This window comes from Chiloscyllium plagiosum, unplaced genomic scaffold, assembly GCF_037043375.1.
Source record: "Chiloscyllium plagiosum isolate Xiang-an unplaced genomic scaffold, Cpla_swu_hap1 HiC_scaffold_3, whole genome shotgun sequence".
NCBI classification, from domain to species: domain Eukaryota; kingdom Metazoa; phylum Chordata; class Chondrichthyes; order Orectolobiformes; family Hemiscylliidae; genus Chiloscyllium; species Chiloscyllium plagiosum.
In genome coordinates, this window is record NW_028270141.1 from 69,935,668 (window position 1) to 69,963,266 (window position 27,599).

Here is a 27,599-nt window from a genome sequence, read left to right on the forward strand (position 1 = left end):
ACCCAGAAGCACCATGGGTCTCCTGCGACCAGGTAACCTACTCCTCTGCACATCCTGTGAGGATGTAGCAACACTCCCGATTAATTTTGTGGATGACAAAAACAGATGGGGAAGCAAGTAGTGAGGATGACAGAGTCTGCGGGGGGGATATACAGCAGACAGGTTACGTGAGTAGGCAAAATCTTGGCAAAGAGAATATAATGTACACCATAGCACGAAGAATAGGGGAGAGAATATTACTAGTATGGAAAAAATAGAAAATCACACAACACCAGGTTATAGTCCAACAGGTTTAATTGGAAGCACACTAGCTTTCGGAGCGTCGCTCCTTCATCAGGTGGTTGTGGTTGATGAAGGAGCGGTGTCCGAAAGCTAGTGTGCTTCCAATTAAACCTGTTGGACTATAACCTGGTGTTGTGTGATTTTCTACTTTGTACACCCCAGTCCAACACCAGCATCTCCAAATCACGTATCGAGAAAGACTGCAAAAAGTCAACAAAACAGATTGATTTGGGAGTCTTCGTTCATGACTCTGAAACAGTTAGCGTCCAAGTTCAGGAGGTAAAAGGGAATGTTGGCCTTCAAAGGGAATGGTGTATGAAAGATTGCTAAATTTTTACAAGGCACGGGTTAGACCACAACTGGAATATTGTAAATAGTCTTGGACACCTTATCTAAGGAAAGATGTACTAATCCTGGACACAGCCCAGCCAAGATTCACTTGGTTGAACTGGGATAGGGATGCACTATCTTATTAGGAGAGGTTGATCCCATACTCCTCAGAACTTAGGAGAATGAGAGGCAATCTTATTGACACATACAAAATTCTTAAAGGACTTGACAGGGGAGGTGAGGAGAGGTTTTTTTCCCTTGTGAGAGAAACTAGGATTATGCATAATCTCAGAATAAGCAAACACACATTTCACACAGAGGAAGAATTTCTTTTCTCAGAGGATAGTGCATCTGTAGAATTCTTTACCACACAGGGCTGTTCACACTAGATCAATAAATACATTCAAGGCTGAGTTAGACCTATTTTTAATCAGGAAAGAAATCAAGGTTTATAGGGAAAAAATAGGAAAGTGGAGTGGAGGGGGGGGGGGGGGGGGGGGGGGTGATCAAATCAGCCATGATCTCATTGAAGAGTGAAAAAAAATCTGCAGATGCTGGAATCCAAAGTAGACATGCAGAAGCTGGAAGAACACAGCAAGGCAGCATCAGCACATGGTAAAGTCAACATTTTGGGTGTAATCCTTTTTCAGGACCTGAAGAAAGGTTACACCCAAAACGTCGACTTCCCCACCTCCTGATGCTACCTGGCTTGCTGTGTTCTTCCAGCTCCAGCCTGTCTACTTATGACCTCATTGGACAGGCTGAATGCTCTGAATCTTATGGTCTAATAGCCTGCAATCTTTGCAACTGTGAGAAAACAGAACTCATAACAATGTATTAACATCAATAATAGTTACACAGCAGGCTTCCGGGAAAATTCCATTTATACAAATTTAAAAGACCTGAAACCAGGGGCAGCATGGTAGTTCAGTGGTTAGCACTGCTGCCTCACAGCACCAGGGACCCAGGTTTGATTCCACCCTCAGGTGACTATCTATGTGGACTTTGCGCATTCTCCCCATGCCTGCGTTGGTCTCCTCCGGGTGCTCCGGTTTCCTCCCACAGTCCAACAGATATACAAGTTAGGTAGATTGGCCATGCCAAGTTGCTGAAAGTATCTAGGGATGTGTAGGCTAGGTAGGTTAGCCATGGGTAATGCAGCTTCACAGGGAAAGGGTGATGTGTAGATGCTCTTCCAAGCATGGATAAGGATTTGATGGACCGAAAGGCCTGCTTGGAGGGATTCTAAGCTGTATGAAACGTGACTTTCGGTTCCCAATTTTGGGAGATACAAAGAACATGCATAATTGGAGGCTTGTCTTGGGATTGAGGGAACATGAATCAATTTTATGATTTGTAGATTCCCATACCTGAGGGTTTAAATACGATTGGAGCATAAAATATTCACTGTCTCTTATAAAATAACAGGGCTAGCAACAGTTTAAAAGACCGTTTGTATCCAGTTCACAATGCTCCCCGGCTGCCAATGCAGAGAAAACTATTATAATTCCAATACTGTAAAGTAAACTTTAATTTGAATTAACTGCATTGTTGCGAATGGTTGTTAAAGTATATTTGCAGCTATTTAACACATTGTAATTGAGTGACCAGAAAGTTTGGCAGTGGGGTTGAATATCAGGACGATTTTGCCGTGAACTCAGAATCGCTTCTCTCTCTCTCTCCCTGTGTATGTGAGTGTGTGTCCTGGGTGACCCTGTTGCACTCCCTGCTCACTCACTCACCACAAAGATCACTCGGCGCTTGGAGCTGCATAGCTGGTTCCGCCTCTTCGCTGTCGGCTCCGATCCTGCCTGCAGCATGGACGCCTGTTGCTCCTCGTTGGAGTAATGAGCTTTGTACCCTTGCCCGCCTTTCTCGGGATCCATCTCCCTCAACTTTATAGCTTTTTGTTAAGACTAGAACGGTGCAACTGCTACCCACATAAAAAAGGAGACAAGACGCGAGAAAGAGCTGTGTGTGTGTGTGTGAAAGGTGCCGTCAGTACATCCCCCTTCGCTGTGAATGAACCAATCCTTCTGAAGGGTTGCTCCGGGGGGGTGGACAGTTCGGGCAATGACACCACTCTCTGGAAGCAGGTCTTGCCGAAAGTGTGGAATTCAACTTCAGCGCGCAACCAGGGCCACTGTGTCCTCATTCCACTGTTGCAAACCTCTTATTGGTGTTTGCGACCGTCTGGTGGACATTTAGTTGGAAATGCAATCGCCATTTTTTTTTGTTTACAGTGGGAGTTTAAACAGCAAGTCAGAAACTTGTAACTGAGCCGATAAACAGGCATGGGCAGCGGCTTGTTCACGCTTAATAATTGTAAAATTTCAAGGTCCAAAATGCTCCCGTTTTGAAATTCCCAGAGGTATTTTTAACAGCTTGTTTTCATAAAATCCAAAAGTAGGCACTTGCTGCGATAAGCTTTCATTAGTTAGAGAGGACCGGGACTTAGTTGGTTTGAATTTGATCACTGCTTTTCACTTTGATCTTTGATTTATTATTGTCTCCTCTACCTAAAATGAGACGTTTTTGTTTTATATGCAGTATAAACCTATACAAAGACCATAAGGTGATTTGATGTGGGCAATGGTGAGAAATTTGGAAGAATGAAATATGGGAGGAATGAAAATGTGAGTGTTCAGGTCAAGAGGTTTATAAAATCATGAGGGGCATGGATAGGGTAAATAGCCAAGATCTTTTTTCCTCAGAGTAGACAAGTCCAAAGCTAGAGGGCATAGTTTTAAAGTGATGGGGAAAGATTTAAGAGGAACCTGAGAGATAACTTCACACACAGGATAGTGCGTGTAAGGAATGAACTGCCAGAGGAAGTAGTGGAGGATGGTACGATTCCAACATTTAAAAGGCATGTTTTAAATACGAGCCAAATGCTGGTAAATCGGGCTGGATTAATTTAGATATCTGGTTAGCATGGACAAATTGGACCAAGGGTCTGTTTCCATGTCATACAACTCTCTGATTATGACTCCAATAAAAATATGACGAAGTTTTCAAAGCCTAGAGGAGAAGCTTGGTAGTAAGTAGCAAGGGGTCTCTTCATGTATGAACATGCAATTATTATCTAATCTCACCTCTTTAATATGCAGGTTGCTATACTCCCAGACATTCCTTGTTGGCCAACATTCCCTGACATTTTGGAGCATGGTCCATAGACAGTGACTGCCTTGCCCCCTTCATCTGTTTTATGGTGGCATTGCCCATATTTTAACCAGCAGCTGTGGATCTAGTCACTGCAGTAGTTCTCTTCATGATGGCCACTGTAATAGCAAGCCCAGGACCAGCACCAACATCCAGCAGCCTCCACACAAAGGAGTTGCAGCTAAAGGTCCTCACAGAAGGCACAAGAGGACCAGGAGGCTTCGAGTGAATTATCCTCAATGCCATTCCTTCCAGATCGATGAGTGCTGTCAAATACTGAGGATGTGCCTGGACATCATCGTGGAACTGTGTTTCTGCTGGAGCAGGATCTGTGACCTGAAGGAGTGGGTGACCATCCTTTGCCTGACTAAGGCCAAGGGTGGAGACATGCAGCCTATTTTACCACAAGGACCATTCTATGGCAACAATAGGCCTGCTCAAGATGAGGTTCTGTGCTTGGATCTGAGGGAGGCCCTTGCAATACAGTCCATACAGAATCTGCTGCATAATTCTGGAATGCTGTGGTCTACACACTGGAACAAGCAATGAGGGAATGTGATGGTCGTTGAAGAAAGATGCAGTTGTCCTCAAAAAAGGAAGGTAGGAGCAGCATCGGGTGTAATACACCAGATGGGACCGAATTGACGTGCCTCCAACTGATCAGCGGTGGATAAAATCATTTATAGACTGTAAATTTAGTGTCGCTTCAATGACTAGTGCCCCAATTTAGTCCCAAATGTAAGTGTTACTCTCACCTTGCCTCTGAACACCAATGCCTGCAGCCAAGGAGTGCAGGTCTGTCTGTATTTCTGCCAGCCATTGAGCTGATGGAACTGGTACTCCATAACAACCGTCAACCTGTCCATGGAGACATCCAGACATGTAAACACGAGAGCCCTTACAGAGAGAGAATAAGTTTTGCAATAGGAATCAAAACCTGAACGTGTTGAGAATATCATCACAGTGGGGATAATGGGAGAGCAGTGCATCACATCACAATTAATCTTGATTACCAGGATATGGAAATCTTGGTATTCTCACATGAGCAGTCTCTTTCTGATTCATTCAAGGATCCTCTCTCTGGAGGGATGAGGAGATGAATGTTGGCCACCTCTTCACCTGTCTTTGCCTTTATGGTGGACTGTCTTCCTCCAGCAGTGAGACAATCAGAGGATTAGTGAGCCAAAAGGACTGACACATTCAATAGTGATTGTGCAAGTGCAAGAAAGATGTGGTTTCTTGAGTGAGTGAATAAGAAGCACAGATGTCAGGGGTGCTTAATAGTTAAGGGAAATGGGTTAAATGTGAGCAACTGAGGGAAGATGCTACATAAAATAGTGCAAACGATAGTTCAAGAGCCCAAGTGGTGACTCATTCAGTTGTAGACCAAGAGGGAGTGTGAAGTAGCAGAGAGAAAATACCCTAATGGAGCACAGAAGATCATGAATCTTCTTGCAAAAATGTTGCGCCTTCCACTGAACCATAGAAACAGCACTGAGCTGGATGGCAACTTTGGACCAGGCTGGCAGGGCCTGGTGCCATGGTCTCCTCTGGCAGTCCTGGAATAAGAGAGAACATGTCTTTCTACTCCACCACCCACTTCCTCAGGATCTTCAGGTCTCTGTCTGCAAAGCAGATTGTCAGTTTGCTTCTTTCAGACTTTCCTTTCCAAGTGCAATGCATTGTGACGGGCAATTCCTGGCTGGCAGCAGTTAAACCGGTGCGCAACTGAGATTTAACTATGGTGCCTGCAGTGTCAACACTAGCAGGAAATAATTGTTGGTCCAGCCAGTGAAGCCCAAATCATGTGAATGAATAATAAATTGTCATATCTTTCCTGTAATGCAGCGATTAGTGATGCATAGTACTCTGGCTATGATCTAAATAATGTCTTGTACAATTACCACATAACCTTCCTGTTACACTCTTTGTTTCAGCCAATAAAAGAAAGTACACCACATGCCTTCTTAACCATATTATCTGCCTATCAGGGACCTGCGAACACCTAAGTTTTGGACTATCTGCAATATTCCTTATAGCTCTGAAATAACTTGGCTCAATGGTTAGCTCTGAAAATGTGTTGCTGGAAAAGCGCAGCAGGTCAGGCAGCATCCAAGGAGCAGGAGAATCGACGTTTCGGGCATGAGCCCTTCTTCAGGAATTGCTCCTGAAGAACGGCTCATGCCCAAAACGTCGATTCTCCTCCTTGGATGCTGCCCAACCTGCTGCGCTTTTCCAGCAACATATTTTCAGCTCTGATCTCCAGCATCTGCAGTCCTCACTTTCTCCTCAGTGGTTAGCACTGCTGCCTCACTGCACCAGAGACCTGCCTCGGGCAACTGTCTGTGTGGAGTTTGCACATTCTCCCCGTCTCTGCGTGGGTTTCCTCCGGGTGCTCCAGTTTCCTCCCACAGTCCAAAGATGTGCAGGTTAGGTGAATTGGCCATGCTAAATTGCCCATAGTGTTAGGTGGATTAGTCGGGGGTAAATATAGGAGGGTGGGTTTCTCTTCGGAGGGTCGGTGTGGACTTGTTGGGCCAAAGGGCCTGTTTCCACACTGTAGGTAATCTAATCTAAACTTCACAGAGGTCATCCTGTCACCAAATCGTCCTTTACTTACAACTGGGGAGTCCTTGACACTGACCGGACCCCCTCAGAGCCAACTCTCAGAGTCAATTGAACCCTTGACACTCTAGTTTATATCTGTCAGCCAGGGCTTCCTGATTAGACCAAACTAACAGCCGCAATCAGAAAACTTATAGTTTACATTCTGAGAAAAAATGGGAAAGAGATTCACGATTAGCTATGATCATATTGAATAGTGGTGCAAGCTCGAAGAGCTGAATGGCTTATTCCTGCACCTATTTTCTATGTTTCTATGAGATCACCTGGCTGACCTCGTTACTATCTCGACACGAAGGTTTTAGGCTAAATCTTTGAAAGCATGCAGTCAATACATAGAAAAGCAACTTGCATTTATATTGAAGGCGATATGGAGGAATATGTCTCAAGACTGTTCAAAATACTCATGTCAAACAAGCTTGCACATCAAGATAAATGAGGAAAAACTAGGAAAGATAAGCTCAAGCCTTGTTAAAACAGCAAATTTCAAGGAGCATCTTAAAGGAGCAGGGTGAGATGAGGTTTAGGAAGGAAGTTCCAGAGGTGAAGGCCTAGGCAGCTGAAGAACTGGCCACAAATGGTGGAATAACTAAAATTGTGATGCACAAAATTGGAGGAATATTGAGTTACAGGAGGATTTTAAAAGTGGAGCAGCTTAAAGGGGTAAGGAAGGAAGAGGCCATGAGAGATTTGACAACAAGGATGAAAATTTTGAAATGAAGGTACTGCTGAACAAGGAACTATTACAAATCAGCAGCACAGGGTGGGGGGGTTCATACAGCCAGGCGGTAGAACAAATTTATCTTCCATCCATTGGCACTGCATCTGAATCAGAGTCCTTAATTTGAAACTTCAATGTCTAACATACTGCACAATACAATCAGTGAAATCCTAAACTTAATCTTTAACTTATACTATACGTGAAAGCAAGCTGTCACAAATATTTAATGATTTTTTTGATGGCTTTTATCTTCAAGAGCAATTTACAGAATTCTATTTCTGAAATATATTTATGGAGGACAAAAAGCAGAATTCAAACAACAATAATTCTATAAGCAATCTGGAGACATCATCGACTGATTGCTGAAGTGATATCAAACCAGGACATAATTTCTCATCCTTATTTTAATTCTTCAGATATGGATGTCTCTGGAATTGCCAGCATTTATTGTGCATCCCTAGTTGTTCTTGAGAAGGTAGTGGTGAACTGTCTTCTTGAACTGCTGAAGTTAAACCTTGTTGTTTAGGGAATCCCCAAATCTTGAACCAAGAGATAATGAAGGAATAAATCAGAATTTTATGTCTCTTGGAAATCATAGTGATCCCTTCCAAGTAGTAGTGATGGTCCAAAAATCCTTCAGAAATGTTACAGTTCATCTTGTAGATAGTACATGTATAGATGGTAATCACAAACATATAAGAAAATGGGTACTTAAGTTGGTGAGTGGTTTGTCATTCGTGTGAACTGCTTTATTCCGTTGAGCTTCTTGAATGTTGTTGAATTTGCATCCAATGGGCAAATGGAGAATATTCCTTCACAGTCCTGGTTGAGCCTGGATTGGTTTCATGTAATGCTCCCATCACCAAACTCGAATATCTCCCTATATGACAGTATGAAAAGAGCACGTCTTTATAAATCCAATTTGCTTTCTTTATTGTGAGATGGGGAAAGAATTATAATGCCATGTTCTTGTAAGTTTTGCTTCTGGAATCTGTGGGTCTGAGAGAGATTGCCAAAGAAGCCTTACTGAGTTGTTGTAGGACATTCCCCTAAATAGTATACATGATAGTCACTACATAGAATTCAGGTAAGCACCAGAACTAATGGCAGTCCTCAAATAGATCCTGGAGTGGAAGAAAATGGGAGAGGTAGGACAAATGTGAGCGAACAAGGTTAGTAATCATACTATGGAACATTTGTAATCATTTCCTCCTGGCCATATATTAAGGCAAGATAAAATTCAGACACATATCTTTACATCATTATCTTTCAGTAATTTCTTTAATTCAGAGGAACTCAAAATGTTGTTTGGGGTATCTGTATGTTGACTGAAATGCATTTCATTCAAGTAGTGTTCAGGCATTAATCATGGCATCAAGCAATTGTGCAATTTCACTTCTGCACCTGAAAATTATGTACAACAGGCTTGAATTTCACCACTAACTCTGGAACTAGCACTCAGAAACAATTATGTTATCATTCAGCAAACCCACAAAACATGCTCTGTCGTACTGTGCAAATGGCAGAGGGTGGGAACACTGGGTCACATCTTTAGCTGCCTCCTTCGAATGATTTACACATCTCAGGGGAAATTAATTGGGATGGAAAGGAGGCTAACTCTGAAAGGTAGTTACAATGCACTGAAAAAGCACATCCCAAACATTGGCAAATATCTAGGAGCATGCTGTGCTGGTATGACTCAGATCACTTCCAAACACATGACAGAATATTTTAATACCTTACAAAAAAACAGGGTTTTGTTTTGCATGCTGGAATTCTAAATTCACAGACATCAAAGATCAATTCATCATTTCATTACTTTATATAAAATCAGTGTTGAAGATTTGCAAGAGAGGAAACATCAGATGTTCGAGTTAACAATATTTTTCTTTGGAATGATAGTTAAACGTTAGGTGTAAATTCAGGTAAAAATGTTTTTAGCTGTAAAATCTCATTGACTGGCTGATTTCTCTCCTGATAAAAATCAAGTCCTGTGATCAGCTCCACATCCCTCACTCGTGCTGTATGAGCCCAGATTCGCTCTTCAATCCATTGGGATTCTTTTTTATTATTCTGCCAAAAGAACACAGGATTCATTACCTACTGAGAAATTTATTTTGTCTTTTACAGTTTAAGAATGTTAATATTCCTATGATAAAGCATCTGTTGTTAGATGAAGTTAAGGTACTACTATTTATTGTTTACAGTTGAAAAAATATACACGTTCACAATGTTTAAATACAAAGCTAGCTTTAAACTAGTGTATTGAATAAATATGGCACACATTGGAAGAGAGAATAAAATAGAATTTTACGAATGCATCATGTGGATAAGAAACATTTTTCAGAATCATGAAGTTACGAAAGTGAGAAAAGGCAGTTTTGAGCATGGAACAGGGAAAAAATATACAATAAATCCACAAAATAATAATAATATGATTGATGAATGATTTCTCCTCATCCCTCTTGATGTGCCTGTGGCCTCTGACACTATTGACCATACAATCCTCCTCCAACACCTTTCTGTCATTTTCCAATTGCTGTAAATGCCCTGGCTTGGTTCTATCCTTATTGAGCTGAAAATGTGTTGCTGGAAAAGCGCAGCAGGTCAGGCAGCATCCAAGGAACAGGAGAATCAACGTTTCAGGCATAAGTCCTTCTTCAGGCTTATGCCTGAAACTTCGATTCTCCTATTCCTTGGCTGCTACCTGACCTGCTGCGCTTTTCCAGCAACACATTTTCAGCTCTGATCTCCAGCATCTGCAGTTCTCACTTTCTCCTCTATCCTTATTGAGGCAATCAATAGGGAATTACCTACAATGGCTTCACACCCTTGTTCTCTGGTATCCACAAGGATTTGTTTTTGGCCCTGCTATTTTTCATTTGCAGGCAACTCCATAGAGATATATTCCATTAGTTGGCCACATCCAGTTCAGTCTCACTGCAACATCTCTTATCTCTTGAACTTTACTGGTGGTGGCAGGGATGCCCACTAGTTGGTGAATGATGGGAGCCCCACGTTATTTTCATTCAGAAGACCCGCATTTTCTGACGGGAGCCAACATTTACCCCACCAATGTCTGTACTCCCATGGAACCAAAAGCTCAATAGGGCTGAAATTCTGTTGGCCAATTAGGAGCCAGCAATTCTGCTGGACTGGCAACACCAGAGAAACAATGGCCATTACCATTATTGCATTGGAACTAGACAGAGGACGGGTGATGGGGCTTCAGGAGTCAGGTAAATGGAGCAGGGTAGAGTTTCTAGGGAGGGGGTCAGCAGCTGAAGGTGAGAGGTTGGGGTAGGGGAAACAAAGGCAAGGAGAAGGTTTCCTGCAGCCTGCCCCATAAAAACACACACACAAACACACTTTCCCAATGCCATACCTCACAATGAAGCAGAGAGTGCCTTTGAATAAGGGCCCCATTCATTCTGCGCTCCATCACCAGTCCTAAAAAGGTGATGGGCAAACCTGACCAGTGAGTCCACCAGTGGTTAAATACCAGCAGTGGAATGAGGCCCTGACCTAGCCCTTAAGTGGCATAACAGCCTCATTGGGCTTCCAGATAAAAGACAAACCATCCCTAGAGACGAGTTGAAATGCAACAAGATCTTAACTCTGCACCTTCTGCCTGATCATAAAGCTTCTTCCTCTCAGAACTAATCTCCAGAAGGGCATTAAATTCCATTTAGTATCTAATTTGTCAGACTGCTTGCCTACATACTGTACTGAATGAGCAGAAATTTCCTTTAACTAAATATTGGAAAGGCAGCATAGTTTCAATCCCTACCACAAACTCCATTTCATTGCCAACATTATTCCCTCTCCTTGGCAACTGTCTGTGGTTTACTCACAACCTTGGTGTTATCTTTGACTCCAAGCTGAGTATCCCAACCACGCATTTGTAACATTACTTACACCATCTTTTTCCACTTCAATACATCATTCTTCTCTCCCCTGCACTAACATCTTTGCTGCTGAAATCTTCATTCTTTTATAATTCTAGACTCGACTATTTCAACATACTCATGGATGGCCTCCTGCTTTCTAACCATCATAAACCTGAAATCATCCAAAACTCTCACCAGGGTCACTCTCACTAAGCCCCATTCAGCCGTCACCCTTTGCTTTCAAATTACATTGAAGCCTTGTTAATGAAAGCTTCTGTTGTAAATTTCTCGTCTCTCCATATCCTCCCACCTTCCTAACTCTGTAATCTCTTCCAGGCCTCTAAAATATCTGTGCTTTTTCAGTTCTGGCCTAATGAGTATCTCTGATTTTAATCGTGTCCCAGTTTCCAATGCTCTCAGCTCTGGAATATCCTCCAGAAAGCTTCTCTTTAAGACACTGCTTAAAATCTACTTCTTTGTCAAGCTTTTGGCCATCTTCCATAACCCAATTTTCTCTTGATAATACCCCTTTGGAGCATTTTGGGATGTTTTACTATGTTATAGGTGCTAAATACATATAAATTGCTGTCATATGAATCACATAGATGGAAGGAGCAAAAAGGAAGTTGGCTTGCATTTTAAAAGATGATGCAGTGTGGAATGGTAATCATATTTCCATAAGGTTCTGTCAATTTCCTGTCAGACAACTCATGGAAATTCCAGGCAAGTATGTTTACGCTCTTTTCATTGTACAATTGTGAGTCATACATTGTCTAGAAGTGTGGTGGATGCAGATTCAATTATAACTGACTAAGCAAATTGAATAAATAGGTAAAGGGGAACAATTTGCGGGGCTATGGAAGGAGGGACAACTTGGATACTCATTTTAGGCACATGCACAATGGGTGAAACGTGCTGTATCATTTGACAATGTTTGATACTTCTGCAATCTCCTTCATGAAATTGGATTGATAACATTTGTGACAACAAATGTTCATTTCTTTCTTTTTCCTGAATCACAAAATCCTTTTGCATTAAAATACTAACTGGACACTCTGCTCAACAAAATGTGTTTCAGAAAACAGTTTTGATTGTTTATGAAGATTATATTTAAGTGAAGTATTTTGTAAGACTGTTTGTTTTTATACTTTTCAAAATTATGGGCTGAAATGAGGAAGAACCATATTAAAACCATAGTTTTAAAGGATTACTGCATGTTTTGAAAACCAAGTCACTTGACACTTCCAGCAAATATTATGTTTGCAAGTAGCTGTTTGAATAAGCAGTAATTATGGTTGTAGATGAACTGGAGTTGAGGTGTTCTGTATAGATATGTAGTTGCTAGCAATGAAACATTGGTCGATCTATGGACTAGTGACCAGTGTCAATGGCAAAAGCTTTTCATCAGCCTAGTGATAGTTTCTGAGGTAACTGAACATCTTAGGGCTGGGAGCAAGATACAGAGGTGAGTGTTTTGATCTCCAAAGTTCCCTTCTAGTCAAATTTACAGAAAAGCATTTCAGCAGTTGTTGTAAGCTGTAACTTGTAACTGATAGGTCAGAGACCTTTTTCTAAGTGAACCAGCCACCTTGTGTCTCCTGTAAACCAGTACAAGTGTCTGGAGAAAAGCAGCAATGTTCTGACCAGCATAAGAATCACAAGGATCATCTCAACAACTCATTAATAGAAATGGCTGAACTGCTTTCCAGTTTTGTTTCACCCACAACCAACGTTTGTGTGTGTATGTGTGCGTGTGTGTGTGTGGGCACGTGCCTGTGGAGTGAGGGATGTTTACAAGAGGATTAGAGTTTAAATTTGTCGAGTCATATGCTAATGGTTTAATAAATAATAAGTCACAATTCTTATTCACTACAGAAGCCTGATCCATGCCTTTTATCATCACGGGCCTGAAAATCAAATAAATTGGGGAATTTTGTGCATTATTTTAAAAACTTTAACCTTTGTGACAATTCTGGTAATAGCAAAATTTGATTCCCAATGGTCCTAGTGAGCTGTGACAATTTTAGGGAATGAATTCTGGTTGAGTTCTGACCAGTAGGTTGTAATTTAGAGTAGAGTAGTTAAACTACCAAGATTGATCTTGAAAGGGATACTCCTCTTGCCTGCTTATATATCCCACAAATCCCTGCAGCCCAATGCAATATTTCTACAGTCTGAGGGAAGTTATGGGAATGGGTAAATGTTTGGGATATTTAAAGGCATCTCAGGAATCTTCACAGGATAGCCTGTTGAAGGCCCAAATGAGAGTCAAGAGTAATATTCGAGGTGAGGAATGCTGCTGAGACCAGAAGCAAGCAAGTTCGCAAATTATCAAGGTCTTCATCTGTCTATAAAACTATGATTTGTTTTTGTAAATATAATGTAAAATCTTTCTATTTTTCGCAAAGTCAAATGCAATCATTTTAGGTCTCAGATTAGTTACCGAACCAAGAAAAATACAAAGCTCTATGTTTAAAATTAGTTTTATGCAATGATTTTTGACATCCATGTACATAAATCATATTCCTTGCCGCAGAAAGGCAGGACGGTGACTCAGTGGTTAGCACTGCTGCCACACAATGCCATGGACCCAGTTTTGATTCCATCCTTGAACGACTGTCTGTGTGGAGTTTGCGCATTCTCCCCGTGACTGCAGGGATTTACTCCAGGTGCACTAGTTTCCTCCCACAGTCCAAAGATGTGCAGGTTAGATGAATTGGCTGTGCTAAATTGTCCCATAGTGTTCAAAGATGTGTGGGTTACAAGGATTAACCCAGGGCAAATACAGGGATAGGTTACAGAGATAGGGTAGGGGATTGGGTCTGGGTGGGATGCTCTTTGGACAGTTGGTGCTGACCCGATGGGCCAAATGGCCTGCTTCCGCACTGTGGGGATTGTAAGATTCGAGAAATGGTAATCATATTGTCATCAGAGAAGTCAGTCAAAATTGTGTTCCTATTTTAGAAGAGAGCTTAAAACAATGCCTAAGTAAATCCATCAAAGGCCCACCCTCTTGGCATTGCCATTTCTTTCATTACTTCCAAATATATTTTCAGGAAGTAATAAAGAAACCTGCAGTCCCTGATTTTTGTCCATAATTATACATTTACCATCTGAAACCACAGAATGGTTAAAGCACAGAAGATGGCAATTTAGGCCATGTGTCTATGCTGGCACTGATGGAAAAAAATCAACTCGTGCTACTCCCCTAGCTTTAGCCATAGCGCTGCAAAACTTTACTTTCAAATTTATGTGGGGTGTGGTCTACCACAGTCATGCTGTGATACAATGGCTCCCATAGGAAAAGGACAAGACATAGGTAATGTAGCACTGAAGAATTCAATGAATTTTTATGACAGTACCTGGTATCTACATGTTTACATTATAATCACCAGCATGTGCATGTCTGGGCTGAAGCTAAATGTCTTGCAAGTATTGTTTGCTTCCCTCAACATTTCATGCTACTTGAGGACAGAGTTCAGTAAGATGGAGACTGAGAGCTTTACACCTGAGACTACATGCCATGATATGATGATGGCATCATGAGCATGCCCATTAAAGAGATATCACATATCTTTGAGAGACAGCACAACACAAATAATAATCCAACTCTATTTTGAAAACCTTATTGATCCTTCCACTCAGACAACGCATTGAAGATGACCAACAATTCTGCATCTTACATGGTTGTCCTGCACTTTTCCTTGCTGCTCTATGTCCCACACAATGGTTCTCTGATCTGCCAGATATCCTGGATTTCATCATGAATTGACTCAGAAGCCTGTGGGACACCCCAGAAGAAAGAGCCAGTAGTATTTAGAAATGAAAATACTGCTCACATGGGACCAATAGTTTGAAATATTTGAGACAAGTCAGGCCATTTGATAGTTTTAATGTGTTCCCCTTCTGTGGTATGTCGTCTTGCTACGGTCCAAAGTCTTTGGCATCTGAGCTGTGCACTCTACCACTGGGCATGTACAGCAGTGCTCAGACAGTTTATGACTCAGCAGTGATGGGGGACTGGGGTGTAGTCAAGTCTTCCTGTGGCAGGCTTGCCTTGGGATGTGACTTGGTGCCAGATCATGGAAATTGTGGGCTGTGGTGCTGGTGGTGGCGGTGGGAGGCAGACCAGGCGTGGATTCAGCCAGCATTCTTCGACACAACTGAAGCAGGTAGAGAGGTATCAAGCAGGACCAGGAGAGAGCGTCCATCAACTGGGGTTGGGGGGGAGGGGCAGGTGGAATAATGGATGTTCTGGCAGGCCCAAGGAATAGTTCAAACAAGCCCAAGGAGTGCAGTATGTCAGGGCAAAAGTCAGGGTTGGCTGGCAAGATCAACAGGGGGTGCCAGGTGGCACAGAATTAGACACATAGAGATGTACAGCATGGAAACAGACCCTTTGGTCCAACCCATCCATGCCGACCAGATATCCCAACCCAATCTAATCCCACCTGCCAGCACCCGGCCCATATCCCTCCAAACCCTTCCTATTCATATACCCATGATTGACAAGCCTCAAGAGGTTGATGGTGAGATGGTTTCCTGATTGTGTGAGAAGAGAGGTTTTGAGAACAGAGGTTTTTAATTGAATGGGGATTGGGAGGCAAAGAGGGAGATTAGAAAGGAGGTCTTTTGAGTGAACGGGGGTTGGTGAAAGAGGGAGTGGAACTAGAGAGAGGAGTTGCCAAGTGACCAGCAAAGATGGAGTTGGAGAATTAGGAGGTCAGCATGAATCAAATTGGTGTCAATTGGATGAGATTCAATCCCTGTCCCAGCCAAGATGAATTGAACCTTCTTGTACCCATATGGTGGAGATTAGGGTATTATCTATTGGACTTGTTTCCAGACAGAGAACACAAAGATGGTGAGGATACATGGAATGTGCAAAGGCACAGTTTTGATTCAGGGCAAATCTTAGGGGCCTCTCTGACTCCATCAATGCTTTCCCTGAGACCTTTACCTCTAACTCCGTCATTCCCCTCCCTCCCTCTAACCTCCACCCATGTGTCAATAGTCTCACCAACACACACCCATCCCTAAAGAGTCCTTTACAGTTTTATTTTTCTGCAGATTTGGTCACCATGGTCAAAACTTACTACATGCTACAGTATATAGATTAAAAGACCATAAGATATAGGAGCAGAAATGAGGCAATTCACCCCATCGAGTCTGCTCCATCATCCAACCATGGCTAATCAGTTTCTCAACCCCATTCTCCCGCTTTCTCCCTGTAACCCTTGATCTCCTTGACAATCAAGAACCTACCTATCCTGTCTTTCCTCGTGTCAATACTTCCAACAATGAATTTTAGGGAAAAATGAATACATTTAATTATAGACTTCATATATAAGAAACAAATTCAAAATTTGTGCTGTTGCCAGACTGGTCTATTTTACTTACTGGGCAGCTCTCACTATTATCTTGCCTGTGCGGTAGAATGAAGGACCTTGCATTGAGTAAACCATTGCATTGTTGGGGAGTCTGTGCGGTGTCGTTGCAGTTGGTAAGGACAACATAGAAGTGAGTTGGGATGGGGATTGCTGTGCCATTGACATGTCTGAAGAAATAACATGGAAAAAGAAACAAATGTCAACATTCACATTCAGAATACACATCAAGTACAAACAGGATTATAGCATTTCTCAAAGATAACTAATAGTTTGTTACTATTACTATAATCATGAGGGTTTGTTTTAACTGACATTATTTGTTACCAATCCACCAGAGCAACAACAAGCATGTCCTGCAGAGATCGGCAAAGGGTGCTTCCTGATCCTGTAACCGTCAGCGAAATGCCTTATTTGTCAGGATGGGTGAACTCCATTATCAGGCTCGTAAATGTCTTCTGATTTGAAATGAGACCTTGTTTTCGGTCACCATGACATAGTCTGAGCATTTAATCATGCTCCTTCCAGAACTTTGAAGTCTGTATGTGAAACTCTTATTGGAAATAGCTACTTATCTTTGATCACAGTTTTAAAATTTGGTTGCAACCCTTTAATACAGGAAACTTTATTTTATTAGACTGATGCCCAGTAATATTCTATAACTGGGTGATTTTCTTCTAAATCCTGTGTAAGAAGGTTGTACATGAAAAGGGTTCATTGAATATTAGAAACATATTTTCTGATATTGAGTTCTCATATATTCAAATCTCACGTATGCTGTCAGCATTTTATTTTAAAAATAAAGCTTTATCAAAAATAGAATCAGGTCAACATTATTTGTTTAGGCAACTACACAAGTGTAGCACAGTGGCTCAGTGATTAGCACTGCTGCCTCACAGCACCAGGGACCCAGGTTCGATTCCAGCCTTGGGCGACTGTCTGTGTGGAGTTTCCTGCAGGTGCTCCAGTTTCCTCCCACCATCCAAAGATGTGCAGGCCAGGTGAATTAGCCGTGCTAAATTGTCCATACTGTTCAGAGATGTGTAGGTTAGGTGCATTAGTCAGGGGTAAATGTTGAGTAATAGGGTAGGGGAATGGATCTGGGTGGGTTGTTCTTTGGCGGGGGGGTCAGTGCAGACTTGTTGGGTTGAAGGGCCTGTTTGCACACCATAGGGATTCAAAGATAGGTATAATCCTTCATAAACATGCAGAACTGGGCTGTAAAATATTTTTTATTTTCATATTATAATATAAAATTTACATTATATGTTTTGTTTTCACTTATATATTTTATAAAGATGCTTATTTATATCGAGCCTTTTACAGTGGCCAAAGTGTTTTACAGCCAATAAGGGATTTCTTAGTTACTAATACAATATAGGAAACACAACAACAAATTTGCAAATTTCACCAAGAGCTATGTGACAATAGATTTTGTTTCAGTGAAGTGATTGTGTGATAAATATTGGCCAGGACACAGGATAACTCCTCTGCTCTTCATTGCATCAAGGACACATATTAACTCCTCTTCTTCGCATCAGTAGCAGGGATACTCAAGTTTCATCTGAAAGAGCTGATAGAGCTTTCGTTTAACATCATCCAAAATAGGAATCCCTCAGGACTACAGTGGAGTGTTAGCCTAGATATTCATAGTGAAGACTCCAAAACCCACAACCTTCTGATTTAGAGGTAAGATAACTGTCATTATTTCAATGTTTCACTATGTAAACCTTGTTGTAATTGAAGTGATTAATATTTGTTCCAGGCTGAATTCTATTTCCAAACTGCAAGATTCAAAGTTTAATAGCTAACTTTAAAATTATTATTGCATTATGCTAAATAAATAGAATATAATGATAATGCTGAGCAAGAATGTGCAGTATCATGACTTTCATGTAATAATGTAAACTGCTCTATAAAATAGCCATGTCATGCAAGATACTTTAATTTTGTCTCAGCCAATGATCTGGCAAAGCTGAATTTTGTTTCTCATTAAACTAAATGGAGAACAAAATAAAAATATTTTGCTTACCCCTTAATTTGTTCAAGAGTATCAAAATGTCCATCATAATTATAGTCAAACACTGGCCCACTCATTACGTTGAGGCCATTGCTCTGTGCAGCATCCCTTGGCAGTATAGTGTTGTGGAAGTAATGCCAGATCTCTGTGAAGCAATCAGCCAGATGGAACCTGGTAATTTTACAATATACTGAAGGACAAGAGCTGTTAAAATTTAAATTCTATCAATGTCAATAACATCTTCAGCCAAAAAGATTTTTATCTTGTAAATTGTTTTCTAATAACCTTTTTATTATTGTTGGGTGTTTATTCTAATCCCTGAAACAGTCAACACAGTTTTCTCCATTAGTTCTTAGGATCATGCCTTTTGATCTTGTCTAACCTCAAATTTTGTGTTTGTAAATTATGCAGTTTTAATTCCCAGCAGTAAAATTCAAAAGAAATATTACTGCTTATAATTTCAGCAACAAAATCTTGTGTTGTGAAGCATTCTCAGGTAATATTTTTTAAAAATCAATTCAATACTGAAAATAACTTAGTTACGAAAAAGATAAAGTGACATCCTCCTACTCATTAGGAGTCAATTACAGAATGGAATTGTTTTGTTTTGAAGTTATCTCCATCAGGTTCGGTATTGGCAAATTCTTAGTTATCAGACTGAATGGGCAGGTATCAGCCGTTTTTGAGTCCTGAACTGCACATTTCCCAGGAGAACCATTATTCATTAGGATTTTCACAGAGACAATTAATGGCATAGTTACAGGCTTCCTGTAATTGACATAAGCTCTTGAAGCTGGAGGGCCAAGCTTGTAAGGAGCAGCAGGCTGTTACCAACAGTAAGTAACTGATGAAGTACTTCAGTGGGGCGGCACCCTCAAAGCATTTTTTTAAACTTCAATTAAAAAGAGTTTTTGACAATTCTTGCAGCCTGACCATAACTGAAGCACAGAAGGGAGTGTTGCCCCCAGACTGGCGAGAATCTCCGCGAATGGAAACTTGCACCAGTGGAATGAAAGATTCTGGCATCTTCCTTGAATTATAGTTAACAAGGCCCTTAATGAGATTAATGGCCATGCCTGATCCCTTCTTCATGACACCACTGGAAGACTCGCATGTTAGATGGAACTGGCATTTCCTGATTCTATTTGCCTCTGTTAGCAGCCCATTTGGGCCCAAAGTTCTACTCAATAGTGTTGGAATCTTTGGGATGCTCTTATGTTGATGAACTCAAAATTTCTTTCACATAGTTTCCCATGGATGAACTGGAATGGGTGAATTCACATAGTGTCAATGCTGCAAGACTAGCAATCAAGTGTTCCTGAATATGAATCCTCCCACAGAAAGCTGTGAAATAAAACTCAGTAAAGGCAAGAACCGTATAAAAATCTGACCATCTAACCTATCTAGCAGACTGTTGTAAAAATCCATTTAGCCAATTCATGTTTTTAAAGGAAAGGAGTGCACAATGCCTGCCCCCTACACTTAAAGTCCTCAAGGTAGGTAGGTCTGATAAAAGAAAACATGTTCATCTCCCATGGGCAAGTCAAAAAGTAGGACATAGGAAGATTTAAGGAGAAAGCGAGGACTGCAGATGCTGGAGATCAGAGCTGAAAGTGTGTTGCTGGAAAAGTGCAGCAGGTCAGGCAGCATCCAAGGAGCAGGAGAATCGATGTTTCGGGCATTCCTGAAGAAGGGCTCATGCCCAAAACGTCGATTCTCCTGCTCCTTGGATGCTGCCTGACCTGCTGCGCTTTTCCAACAACACATTTTCAGCACAGGAAGATTTAAACTTGTATTATTTAAAGAGAGACACATATAGATCAGGAAATAGACAGACTTAATATATTATGGACACATTAAACTTAGAACAGTTTAAGATTGAAAGCAGACTAAGTACATTGCCGGTGACAAGCATTATAGTATAATATGTGTTAGAAGGTGGGGGTAGAAAACCCCAAGGTGTAATAGACATCCAAGGATAGGCCAGGAGAGTTTTGTAAAACAAAATTGGAAGGGAAATGATTAAACCTGAATTTAGTACAAAATGTATTGTTAAAAGGGAAAGAAGCAGCCAGCACAGTTTTTCAAATCATTTTATATGACTGAAAAACGTCACTTCTGTAGAGTTGTCAGGGAAACGAGTCATAAAATGAGAAGATGAAAAGCATAAACTGATTACTCCTCTTAGCAGACAATCATTTCCTGTGTATTACATTCCAAACTGCAGACGCAGTTTGCTTTAGTCTTTCAGGAATATATAAAAAGTTAAAAACCAGCTGCAACACTTGGTTTGTGTGTGTGTTAATTGAGAGACGTGCCAGTGTGAACTAGTGTACTGTGAAGGTCACAACTGGAGGACATCATTAGACAGTCCTGCACTTCAAGTATAAGGAAATCTCATCCATGTTGCTAGATCTGGAGGTGAGGCAAACCAGCAAAGTCATCATTGAGAAGACAACAAGACTAAAAACTATCTTTTAACTGCGTAATCAAGAATCTTGAAATCAACTGCTTCACTATGAATAGCAGCCAAATGCCGTAATGTTCCATTATCTATTTTCCATGGAACACAGAGAATGATTTGTGTACCTTTTTAACTTCTGTCATTTTACTCAATTCACTGTTCTAATTTATGTATGTGTGTGTTATTATTATCTTTTCTCACATTTAATAGTTAATAAACTGATCTTTTCTTTAACTCAATAAAGACCGGCTAATATTGCTCCTTTTAAAGCATTACGAAAAGTAGCCAGAAGAGAAGGGATTATTTTTAATTAACTTTGTTGCATCCCAGATGAGAGAAGGGGAGTCAGCTTATCCTTCCTTACCCAGCAGTATAGCCATTTGGGGATCCTGTCTGAAATTGGGACAAATTGGGGATCCTCAGTCATGATGGACCACAATACTTAGATTGCTTCTTCTAAAGTGTTGCATAATTCCATTTTTATGAGCACAAAGATCTAGAGCAGATTTTGTGTGCTTCAAGTATTTATTAATTCAGTCAGAAGACCAATCACACAGGAAATAATTGTATATTAATTTCACTTACTTTGGAAAGCTGAATACATAGGCACAATATTGCTCGTAATTAATGCATCATATTGTTCCACCTCTGATTTATTCAGATCTGAGAAGGATACATTAACAATTATTAAAAAGAATGAATTCTCTAATATGAACCACAGTGAACAGGAATCATTTTCATTTCCTTCTTCCAAACAGTCAAAGCACTTAGCAAAAAAACAGTTTTGTTTTACAAGGTTTGGACAATGCAGCAAAAGGGTTCAGCACTGACCAACAAATATTTAGCCAACTGAAATTTGGCATATTTCTAAATGTTGATTGCAGTACTCAACAAACAATTCCAAAGTTCAGCACTAACTATGGATTAACTATGAATTTCTGTAGAGTGCAGAAAGAGGCTATTCGGTCTATCAAGTCTGCACCAACTCTCCAAACAGCATCCCACCCAGACCTAACCATCTTTGGACTGTAGGAGGAAACCAGATCACCTGGAGGAAACCCATGCAGACATGGGGAGAATGTAAAATTTTCACAGTCACCTGAGGCTGGGTTTAAACCCAGGTCCCTGGTGCTGTAAGACAGCAGTGCTAACCACTGAGCCACCATGCCTCACAACTTCAATTTCCAAGTTCAATTGGCATCCAAGTGTATGGGTTTTCCACGTTACTTATAACCAGAGGAGGTGATCAACAAGTAGATTAACTCTGAAAGTGATGTGGTGATTCCACAATCAGTGACCCAAGTGGTTTAACGGAAATTCTTTTATATTTACATGCTCTCATCAAAAGAAGTCCACACTTAATGCACTTACTTGGAATATGAAGAAAATCATAGGTAATGTTTAATTCTGGATTATAGTTTGAACACTTCTGGCTGTTGTTTGCTAAGATTCGAGGATCAGCACGCAGACAGTCTAAAACATTTGGACTAATCTCTGTCTGTTGGTCAAATAAGACAAAAGTTAAAAGAAAATGATTGAAAGAGGAATTGTGCTGGACTGATTTCAGGTCCCAAAACAGCCTGGAATTATCCAGTGCTCAGTATGCCAGCATCAGGTCAATCCAAAAGAATATTCTAGTGTGTTTTAAGGAGCTAGAATACTGCAAAAGAGATGGAAATACATCTTACAGAATGTTTTCACCAAAATTACACCTCCCTACTGAGATAAATGAGTCTCAAAAGTTTTTTTGCACAAACTACTGGTGTTTCTTCATCACTTATAAAAAGTAGCAACATAGAATCCCTCTAGTGCAGAAAGAGGCCATTCGACCCATTGAATCTGCACTGACCCTCCAAAGAGCATCCTAACCAGACCCATCCCACTCCCCCCATCAGCAATTGTGCATTAGAAACTGCACGTCTTTAAACTGTGGGAGGAAACTGGAGGAAACACACGCAGCCACGGGGAGAATGTACAAACTCAATACTGACAGTTGACCAACTAGGTTAAGGAGACAAGCCCTCTTTGTACGTTGGTTAGAGACAAAAAAACTACAGATGTTGGAATCTTGTACCTCAGCCGGAATGATGATGTTGTTGGCATTAATCTGATCTGGATGCTAGTTATATAGAGTTAACTGAGCTACCGGAACTCAAGCCCCAATCAGGCCATTTACCACACATAAATAGATAGGAGAATATCCTAGGAATGCATTAGGAGATAGAAATGAAAGGAATAGGAATTGAAAGGATAAAGCATGATTATAGCTACAAAGTAATTTGGGAGGTAACTGCGCATTCTGATCCATTGTCTGAGCTCAAGAGATTCTTTGTCTCTCACAAAATTTGAACAGAAGACAGGAGTCTGACAGATGATCAGCCGTGATTGTAGAGAATGGAAGAGCAGGTTGGAGGAAACCCACTTTGTGATTTGTTTGTTATGCTGTTATGGCAGCTAGGTCAGTATGACATTTAAAGATTATGACTCTTAATTTTATCCCAAGAAAGGTGGAAGTCCTGCAACAGAGACTGAAAGCTTGTCACTGAATCGCATGAGTGGAAAGCAAGACTACTGGGCAATCTGAGTGGCGGCGGCTAATTATGCAACTGCTACCATGACCGCTATCCAATTGAGGATTGCAGCCCATCTCTCAAAACTGCTGGCTCAGTCAAAGATCTAGCAGTTCTCGAGTCTAAACTGTGCCACAATAAAGGTGGCCAATGCAGAGACTGCAGAGAGAAGGAGAAAGCAGGTAAGAGAAATGTCAGTATGCAAGGCATGGCGGGAATGCTGGGAGACTGGAGAACCCTCCACTGGTGGAATTGGAACCATAGGGTTGGCCATTGTCATTAAGGATTCCACTGTGGACCATGGACTGGTCAGAAAAGGAAGGTCACCCTGAGGAAACTGCATTGATGTACCTGACAGTCTTCCCACAAAATGTTGATGGGGACCTATGCCAGTTCTGTTAAGATTAGATTAGATTACTTACAGTGTGGAAACAGGCCCTTCGGCCCAACAAGTCCACACCGACCCGCCAAAGCGCAACCCACCCAGACCCATTCCCCTACACTAAGGGCAATTTAGCATGGCCAATTCACCTGACCTGCACATTTTTGGACTGTGGGAGGAAACCGGAGCACCCGGAGGAAACCCACGCAGACACGGGGAGAATGTGCAAACTCCACACAGTCAGTCGCCTGAGGCGGGAATTGAACCTGGGTCTCTGGCGCTGTGAGGCAGCAGTGCTAACCACTGTGCCACCGTGCCGCCCACAAAGATCCTGGCGCCATAATAATTTAACCGAGAGTGGGCCAGTTAATTAAATTTTATTTTATAACTGACTGAGCTACTGGCATTTCCACTTCTGAAGTTATCCTATGGTGGCAGGAAGCCATCAGGCTTCTCTACTGTTTCCCAGCCCAAATCCAGTGGGTTTGTAAACTTCAGCCCCATTAGTTGAGAGAAGGGATACATAGTGGAATTGAATCAGAAACAGTCACACAAACCTCTCATCGGGTAATTTCTGGGAATACTGGATACCTTTGTGAACTAGTTAGTGGTCTATGTCAGTCTTGTGCATGTTCAACCAAAGATCAGACACTTTTAGCAGAAAGAACTAGGTCCCCACCTTATCCTCTTGGTTATGAAAGCTCCATGGCACTGGAAACCTCTTGCTGGCAAATGTTGCAACATAGAAAAATCTACTACCACACAAAAAAAAACTAAAGGACAAGATTGTTTTCAATTTTGCATGCACTACTATTAATTTCTAGAGTCTCACTGTGAATGTGGGAAAATGAAGCTTTTTTCTCCTTGTGGCTTTTCCTCTGTCAAAATTATGTTAAAAATACAAGACTTCCACTGGCATAGCACAAATAAACATTTATTGGTCTCCAAACCACAATCGCTTCCCACATCTCACACACATATTTACTTTCCAAATGGGTATGTTGCAAGCTTTCCTGTTTTCTTCTGTTGTTGACGTCGCATCTCAGTGTTCACTTTTTCTTAATGTCTGTTTCTTTTCCCTCGTCATCACAACTCAAACTCCTAATACTGTATTTAATCAATTTTTGTCTCTAAGCTGAAAATTACAGTGTTGGGACCCCCATCCTCACTGTTTTATACTCAAGTTACATGTTTCTAGACATGCCTTCACCCTCCTCATCTAAGAAATTGATGTAAACTGTAAAATGTAAACTGCAGAACTGACAATATCCTGACAGTCAGACAAGGAGACTTGGGTGCATGTTGTTTTCTGCCAGCCAGCTTATCTTCTATTCAGGCTAGTATGTTACCATCTGTACCATGAGCTCTTATTTTCTCCAGTAATTCTGGCCCTGGGCAAAAATGCTGCCGAGTCAGCGACACCCTCACCCCATAAATGAATAATAAAACAAAATGATGTGACAACAGGGTCCTTTGGTGGAGTCATCACAACAGTTATAACCTGATCAAAGCTCCATAGCAGCCATTGCTGCCCCAGACCTGGTGGTCCCAAAATTTCAACTATTGACCCTGCTAGGGTCCTAACACCCAATTTGGGAAACCCTAATCTATGTTCTCAAATTTATTGTTGTAATCTGCTGTATTATCTGTCCCTGAACATCAGTATTCAAGTGAGAGCATTCCTGGAAGAAACAAACTTACCAATTTTGAAATACTGTATGCACTCCATAAGGGCATTAAGATGTCAGCACTATATCCGGTCACGTAAGATGCCTGGTGCAAGAGGCAGTATGTGCTGTTCTTCTGTAAAACACGGGGCCTTCCGTAAGGCATGGTAATGGCTTCCACTTTTTTAACTGAAAAGACACAATTTTTGTCTGATTAGGAAGTTTGCAGATGACATGAAAATTGGTGGAGTTGTGAATAATGAGGAAGGTTGTCCAAGGATACAGCAGGATATAGATCAGTCGGAAAGTTGAGTGGAGATTTCATTTCGGACAAGTGTAAGGTGATGCCTTTTGCAAAGTCAAATGAAAGAGGAAAGTAAACAGTAAATGGCAGGGGCTGTGGAGCATTGCTGTACAAAGGAATGCTGAGGTCCAAGTCCATAGCTCCCTGGACTTGGCAACACAAATGGTTAAGGTGGTAAGGGCATGCTTGCCCTTCATCTGTCAGGGCATTGAGTATAAAAGTTGGCAAGTCACATTGCATCTGTATAAAACTTTGGTTAGGCCATATTTGGAGTAGAGTATAGTGTGCAGTTCTGATTACCACACTGTAGGAAGGATGTGAAGCTTTGGAAAGGGTGCAAAATGCCAAAATGTTGCCTGAATTGGTGTGCATTAACTATAAGGAGAGCTTGGACAATCTTGGATTTATTTTTGCTTAACTGTGTAGGCTGAGAGGCGACTGATAGATATGTATAGAATTATTAGAGACATAGATAGGGTGGAAATTCTAAGTCTTTTACCTCAGGTAGAAATATTAGGAGGTATAGGTTTAAAGTGAGAGAGGGTAAGTTTAAAAGAGATATGTGAAGCAAAGTTTTACACAGAGAGGGGCAGGTGTCTGAGACGTGCTGTCAGGGGAAGTGGTAGCAGCAGATATAATAGCAACATTTAAGAGTCACTGGGACACATGAACATGCAGGAAATACAAGGATGTGGACCATGTGTAGGCAAATGGGATTAGGTTAGAATGGAATCATGGTCAGTGCGGACATGGTGGACTGAAGGGCCTGTTCCTGCGTTGTAATGCACTAAGTTCTATGCAATTTTATCATTCCATCTGCCTTTCAAATCTCATTATGACCATATAATAATAAAGTTACCTATTTTGTTAATTGTTCTGCAACTTCAGCCTATTGTAGAAGTAGAGTTGGGAGGTCATGTTGCGGCTGTACAGGACATTGGTTAGGCCACTGTTGGAATATTGCGTGCAATTCTGGTCTCCTTCCTATCAGAAAGATGTTGTGAAACTTGAAAGGGTTCAGAAAAGATCTACAAGGATGTTGCCAGGATCTGAGCTACAGGGAGAGGTTGAACAGGCTGGGGCTGTTTTCCCTGGAGCGCCAGAGGCTGAGGGGTAACCTTATAGAGGTTTACAAAATTATGAGAGGCATGGATAGGATAAATAGACAAAGTCTTTTCCTTGGGGTCGGGGAGTCCAGAACTAGAGGGTATGGGTTTAGGGTGAGAAGGGAAAGATATAAAAGGGACCTAAGGGGCAACTTTTTCACACAGAGGGTGGTACGTGTATGGAATGAGCTGCCAGAGGACGTGGTGGAGGCTGGTACAATTGCAACATTTAAGAGGCATTTGGATGAGTATATGAATAGGAAGGGTTTGGAGGGATATGCGCCGCGTGTTGGCAGGTGGGACTAGATAGGGTTGGGATATCTGGTCGGCATGGACAGGTTGGACCGAAGGGTCTTTCCATGCTGTATATCTCTATGACTCTATGACTCTATAAGTGTGGTAAAACTGAGTCTGTCATTCTCTAAAGGGTGAGGTTATATTTATAGGTGTGACATTATACAGAAGTGCTCAAGTGAGGACTGAGTATTTCTATACAACAATGGAATGCTATCCTGAGCTGCTTTTATTCATTCCCACATGGCTAAACACAAATTAGAATTGGCAGAGATTGAACAGAGCCATGGCAACTCCTTCATCTTACAATGGAACTAACATCACAAGGTAGGGAAAAATTGCCCTAAGATGATTTAGAAGTTACAATGTGCAAACTCAAGCAAAACCTTTACATGTAA

The 27,599-nt window shown here is 41.3% G+C and overlaps 2 protein-coding genes across 3 annotated transcripts in view; both read right to left on the minus strand.

The window, feature by feature from the left end:
* The window catches only part of LOC122544234 (ectonucleotide pyrophosphatase/phosphodiesterase family member 3-like), a 148,676-nt gene extending 146,041 nt beyond the window's left edge, over positions 1-2,635 (minus strand). Inside the window, exon 1 of the mRNA XM_043683314.2 lies at positions 2,355-2,635. Within this exon, the coding sequence (XP_043539249.2) occupies positions 2,355-2,498 (144 nt within the window). The 5' untranslated portion in view covers positions 2,499-2,635. The remainder of the gene's footprint in view (positions 1-2,354) is intronic.
* Positions 2,636-8,920: 6,285 nt separating this feature from the next.
* The window catches only part of LOC122539873 (venom phosphodiesterase 1-like), a 118,217-nt gene continuing 99,538 nt past the window's right edge, over positions 8,921-27,599 (minus strand). The window contains exons 20-25 of one of the 2 annotated variants that reach the window (XM_087980188.1): positions 25,532-25,686; positions 22,250-22,376; positions 21,464-21,541; positions 18,427-18,559; positions 16,408-16,564; positions 8,921-9,190 (exon numbers count right to left, since the gene is read on the minus strand). In XM_087980188.1, the coding sequence (XP_087836314.1) occupies positions 9,020-9,190; positions 16,408-16,564; positions 18,427-18,559; positions 21,464-21,541; positions 22,250-22,376; positions 25,532-25,686 (821 nt within the window). In that variant the 3' untranslated portion in view covers positions 8,921-9,019. Of the gene's footprint in view, positions 9,191-16,407; positions 16,565-18,426; positions 18,605-21,463; positions 21,542-22,249; positions 22,377-25,531; positions 25,687-27,599 lie in introns of both variants that reach the window. The other variant, XM_087980184.1, reaches the window with a different exon arrangement.